The sequence below is a fragment of the Oryzias melastigma genome, linkage group LG19 (genome assembly GCF_002922805.2).
Source record: "Oryzias melastigma strain HK-1 linkage group LG19, ASM292280v2, whole genome shotgun sequence".
In the NCBI taxonomy this organism is placed as follows: domain Eukaryota; kingdom Metazoa; phylum Chordata; class Actinopteri; order Beloniformes; family Adrianichthyidae; genus Oryzias; species Oryzias melastigma.
In genome coordinates this window covers 1,393,918-1,399,917 of record NC_050530.1, presented here as the reverse complement: position 1 = coordinate 1,399,917, position 6,000 = coordinate 1,393,918, and the positions used below count along the sequence as shown (strand labels likewise).

At 41.7% G+C, this 6,000-nt stretch overlaps 1 protein-coding gene across 1 annotated transcript in view; it reads right to left on the bottom strand.

The window, feature by feature from the left end:
• The window catches only part of cpped1 (calcineurin-like phosphoesterase domain containing 1), a 47,441-nt gene that overhangs the window by 17,680 nt on the left and 23,761 nt on the right, over window positions 1-6,000 (bottom strand). Inside the window, exons 5-7 of the mRNA XM_024285473.2 lie at window positions 3,869-4,041; window positions 3,660-3,791; window positions 3,418-3,544 (exon numbers count right to left, since the gene is read on the bottom strand). Coding sequence (XP_024141241.1) covers window positions 3,418-3,544; window positions 3,660-3,791; window positions 3,869-4,041 — 432 coding nt within the window. The remainder of the gene's footprint in view (window positions 1-3,417; window positions 3,545-3,659; window positions 3,792-3,868; window positions 4,042-6,000) is intronic.

The following is a 6,000-nucleotide window of genomic DNA, read 5'->3' as shown; positions in this document are numbered from 1 at the left end:
AAAAGGGGGAAAATGACACCACAAAATAGGGAAGGGTAAAAACTTGGGAGAAATGACACCACAAAAAAATGGAAAGCTCAAAATGGAGAAAAAACATTATGCCACAAAGAAGAAACAGTTCATTATAGAAACTTGAACTGAAATGGGAAACCTTAATTGTCAATGAACACCCAGACTGTAGTTTGAGTTTAAGCTGAAGAACATTAATGATCTACAAATGTACACTGGGGTAAATTGCATCAGTGAGCACACATTTACCAAGCACATGAACTGTGTGAGGAGCAGGAAGTCGTCTAAACCAAACCGACTTCAGCTCAGCACAAAAACAGAAAAAGACGAGTGCTCTGAGCTGTCAAACGACATGGGGGTGGGGGCATAAAAGTTCAGGTAAACTCTGAAACTGAGACTCACATGTGAGCCGTTTGTAAAACACTGGCCTCAGAATATGAGCATCCACACGGCAACATTAAGGAAATGACAGAAAATAAGGCAAGCATAAGAGGTCCCCTTAATGATGCTGCCCTTTGCAGTAATGACAGCAGCAATCAGCGCAGAACAAGAGGCTGCAGATCACAGGGGGGCAGCCAGACCAACACGGGAGGGAGACGACGCCTGATTAATGCGACACAAAACGGGCAGGAAAATGACTTTGACTTATGTCCAAAATAGACTTAATTTACTAGGGATGTGAGGAAGCACAGAAATCCAAACCGAATTCTTTCTCCAGACCTCTCCGTCTTAGATATGCTGTACATACCTCTTCCTTGTTATCTAAAATATCTGACTCTCATTATTTCTTGTCTGAGAAGTCCACAAATCCATCAGGGACAGTTTCATTTTCCTAAATCCCAACACCTTTAACAACTTCCATCGGATTTCTATCTTCTTATGGAACATAAAGAGACATTAAAAAGTTTTCTGTTTTTTAAAAAACAGAAATAAACGAGACTTCTTACTTTTTAACTTCTAGAAACTTTATAAATAATAGTTTCAGGCACAGTTAAAGTTTGAAGAAACCTTCAACAAGTTTTTTGAAATAATCTGTTTCTCAAATCATTAAAAGTCCTATAACTTGAGAGAAGAATCCAGTAATTATTTCAACACAAAAAGTTCTGCAAACATTTCAAGACATTTAATGAATCATTTTACAATTGCTACCAAAGAGAAGCTGGCATTTGTGATTTTGAAATTAGTGCTTCATTTACTATTTCCCTTATTTTCATCTATTTTATCCAAGTGGCCTAATGGTAGAGTGTGCACGCTGGAACAGGGAAATCAGTGTATATGAGAACTGGACTGGATGACTCCTCCCTCTGGTGGTCCAAACAGGAAGTGGCTCCAAGAAGCCAAAATCCCATAGACTTTTGAAGAGAAATATTAGTAAAAAAAAAAAAAAGCTACTTTTTTATAGATAATCTTTCATTTTATTTCATGATATTTTTTTCTGTAGTGACAGTTATTGAAGTAAACGTAAAAGTAGGCGGAGCCTGATGGCCCCCACGTCCAACGTTCAAAACGTTTGACTCATGAATTCTCCTGAGCCCGCTTTCAAGAGGTTGGGAGATGGACGTCTAACTTTCAGCCAGCTCAGACCAATCACTGATGTCATCTGGCTCCAACATGGCGGCATCCATATCAGGAAAAAATGGCAACTGAAATGACTTCACTCGGAAGGAAGCCATTCTCTAACTCAGTGATGTTCTCTGAAACAGTCAATGGTTGGAGTTCAAACCTCTGATCCAAAAGACTCTTAAAATGAGATCTAAAGATTACCCGTTTTAAAATAAGCATTAAACTGTAGAATTGGGGTTAAAGCCCCAAAATGGCTCCAGAGCACGTCTACGACATACAGTTGCAAGAAAACGAATGTGAACCCTTTGGGAGAACATCCATTTCTGTACAATTTTGATTGGTCCTTCGTGTTAGCCCCGCCCCAACGGGCCACAGAGTCAAAAGTTTTGAAACTGAAAGTTTCAGGTTCGAAAATGAAAATAAAAAAAACAGTTGAAAGTAAAAAAAAAAGATTTGAAACGGAAAAAAAAAGTTTTGAAATTGAAATTTTGAGTTTTGAAACCTAAAAAACAGAATATTTGAAGCTGAAAATAATGACGTTTATTTAGCAAAAAGTTTCTGACATTTTACTTTTTTTTTGCCAAACATTTTTTTCAAAAATTTTTGGGGGGAGTTTTAAATATTTATGGCCCCAAACTAGCTCCACACAAGTCCTCCGTCTTTGCATCCATAAACCTCCTCATAGACTTCTATCCGAGCAGCTCTAACCTCAGCATTCAAACCGTCTCCATCTGCTTCCCTGCATTTATCTCCAGGACATCTACCAGGATCTGTTCCTCTGACGGATTCATTCCTGATCCATTCTCACCACTTCTTCATCGCTGCTATCACCAGTTCAGCCTCTAGTCTCTAAACCAACATGTCTGCTCTCACCGTTCTGCTACATCTTCCCTTCATTAACAGGCCATTTTTATGTGTGCTATAACAAAAAAAGAAAATAATTTGACACTTATGAAAATAATGTTCTTTTTTTCTCAGATGTTTATTCAGGGATAAATAGGATTGTATTAAAGGCCTGTGGTTTAGCTCAGAGAGAACATGAGCATCAGGGCTTCAGCAGAATCGCTCCAAGATAAATCTCAGTAATTCCATTATTATTTTGACTGTATTTATAAATACCATATGTTACTCTTGTGCACAAAGACCCAGCTGTATGGGCATGCAGAAGTCACGTTACGTAACACATTTTCCACCGAGTAACATTTCCATACATTGATATGAGCAGCCTGAATTTATTTATTCCATTTTTAGAAAAGCAACAGTGTTTTTTTTTTTTTTAATTTCCATTACAGAAGCGATCTATTAAAAGACGGGAGGGTCACTGGGCCAAAGCAGGTTAAATACATGCTGGAATAATGGACGGGTAACGAAATGAACAGCATCTCCTGAGACCTCGAGGCGTGATTAAGAAGCACACGTTCACATGAGCGCTCTCGTCAATCAATGAGGAGCCGGCCGGACGGCGAGCGCCAGTCGACTCCCTGCCCGCGGCCGCTGCATCCTGCGTTCGTAAGCCTACAACAATGCATTGTGATTAAGGAATTCTTAGGTGAATGCGCTAATGAATTTAATTAGATCGTGTATTGTGTGAGCCCGTGTTTTGGGATAATGGCTTATTAATCCTCCGGGCGAGGATCCGGCTCGCTTCACTTAGATATGCTTGAAGTGAGGAGGTTTAACACGAATATTAGCTCGGTGGTATTACGGCGGGAAACTTGAGACCACTTCAGAGTGACCTAAATCCATCATCTTAGAAAAGTGCAGCAGCTGCTTCCCAGCTTTGGAGGAGATAGTGACTTATCTCCTTACAGAATGAACCGGATTCTGGCTCTGCTGCTTCCCTACCTGCCTTCCTGAACCTGTCCAGAAGTTTTTGCCTAACTCCTTTCTGCAGGTTGAAGTAGTCCTCCTCTTCGTCGGGGTTCTTTAGGTACAGAGGAATGTGTTGAAACACAAGGATGTGTTTGGGTCTCTGGAAAAAGGAGATAAAACTTGAATAATGGCTGCAGACTGCGTAAGCCGTCCAAATTAAAACATTATCCACCCCAGCATCCTCACGAAGCGGGTTAAAAGTCACGCCATCCTACCGCTGAAGAAGAGGAGGCGGCCCTGCTCAGCTGCTCCTCCAGCCACGTCTCCTGAGCCTCCTTCAGCTGAGGGCAGGCCGAGGCGTCGAAGAACAGCTGGGAGTTCAGAACCAGGCAGAGAACTCCGCCCACCTGAGAGGAGAGCGGTGAGCGGCGGAAAACACAGAGAAAAAAACAGAACCAAAGGCTGGTTTGTTTGCTCGCCTCACCCAGAAGCTGAAGTAGTCGTCACCCCAAGTCCTGCAGAAGTGCTCCACGGTGCTGGGGGTGGGGGTGTTCCCGATGTCGTGGTTCCCGCTGACGAACACCAGCGGGATGGAGGGGTCCGTCCCCTTCAGGGCCTCCTTCAGGTCCCGCTCCTGGCCTTCCTTGAACTCCGTTCCTGAGGGTAGAAGATGATTCTTTCTCACAGTCTGACACGGTTGACAGTGGTTTTTTAATGATCATTATCCTGTTTTTAGCCCAAATCACAAACCCTGTGTTGCTTTCAAGGGCTAAGGGTATGTCAGAGTTCTCTCCCTACTCACTCTACGGTGCGTTCGTCATTTTGTATTTCTGTCCAAATCTACAATTCTAAAATCGAACGCACAGGAAATTTCCCAGAAGTCTTTGTGAAAAACTAACATGCATCGATGCTCACTACATTAACGAATATAGACCACAATGCATTGCGGTCCAACAATTTTTGTGGAGTCACAAATAGACATCAGGAAATGATTGTATGGATTTGATTTTCACTTTGTGGAACCGGTGACGTCATATCTGCCATTTAGAAAAAAGAAAGTGTCCGAATTGCTTTAAAAATCCAGGGGACTAGATGGTCCTGCAGTATAAAGTTTTTTAGGGGTTAGGGTGGGAATTGGGACAGAGACATAGTTTAGTAGTTCATTAGAAAAGTTGTGGGCGGGACCGTTGGTGCAGAGCGACCCATAACTGAGCTGTTTACAACAACGGCCGTGGCGATGGGGAAGCAGGGGAAGCATACATAACATACATTCTATAAAGTCCACCAAACATCAGTTGTATCATTTGTAGGAATAACTGTAAAGAATTGGAACTATATCATGTTGTAGTGGTGGTTCCTCCATCTCTACAGGTTGATTTAACTAAAACACAGTTAAAGACGATGTCTGTGAATTGAGAATAATGTAACAAAACATCAATCATCACAGGATAGCTTCCCATCAAATCTATGAGCATCTTCTCTTTGATTAGTATTTTAGGGTATAAATCGTATATTTGCTAATAAAGGATTCATACAACAGTGCATGAAAGGGTTAAACTAGGAAAACAAAGACATCCATGGATCTATTTATCTACAAGTGGATGCATCAGAATGGAGCAGTGTCTTTCCTACATCACAAATACAATCTTTTTCTCGTCTGCTCCTGATTCACAGTAATTTAGATACTCAGAAATTTTCTTTTCTTTTGTGTGTCTTCCATCACCAGAGAGATGCCAGAAGAACATGTTAAAAACACAGTTTTCATCAGACTGGGTCTTTAACCAAGATGGAGGTCACAGCACACCTGTCACCTGTACATTAAACACAAGTGACTGAAAAGCTTCATTACGACAACAAAGAAATGAGCCGAACAAAGAAGAAGAGACGGATGTCGGTGACAAGAGATTTGAAAGTGTGAGCGGGTCCAACAGGGGACAGTCGCCTAAGGGGAAGAGGGATTATTTGGATAATGATGACAGCTCGGAGAATAACCAATGCTCCGTGGAGCCCACTTTGTATCACCATGGTTACCGACACAAAGAGTCGTGTTCTGGTATTATACTCTTTGTCCAGACGGAACCTTGCAGGCCGTAATTGAGTTGAATACTTCCCAGACTCGGAGGAGCAGGACGGCTATTTTAAACTGTCTTCATTTATTAGCTAAGAAAAACAGGCTTACAGGAATATCGGACACGGAGCGAATGCAGAGAAACATGGAGCTATGGATCATTCTGGACTGAACTCAATCCCAGGGAGGAGGGGAAAACTTGGAGGAAGGGTGAGATAAGTTGGAGACAGTGTCAAAGAATACACAAATCAAAGAAGAGCTGAACTTTTATTTATTGACTTCACTGATCCTCTCTTGAAAGGAATGTTTGGATACTGATACGTCTCATTTGTTTAGAAAGGTTAAAGACCGACTCCGATCATCTTGTTATCTGTTGTAAAATGGTTCCATTGATCTTTTAAAGTGTGACACAACAGGACAGTTGGAGGCCGACTTTACTCAGTCCAGATTTGAAAATACAGTAAAAGAAAAGAGGGCGGGCTGAGTGGGGGAGGTGTGCTTTGGATCAGTGATTGACAGTGAGGTTTTCTTGAGGTAACGTCTTCAGT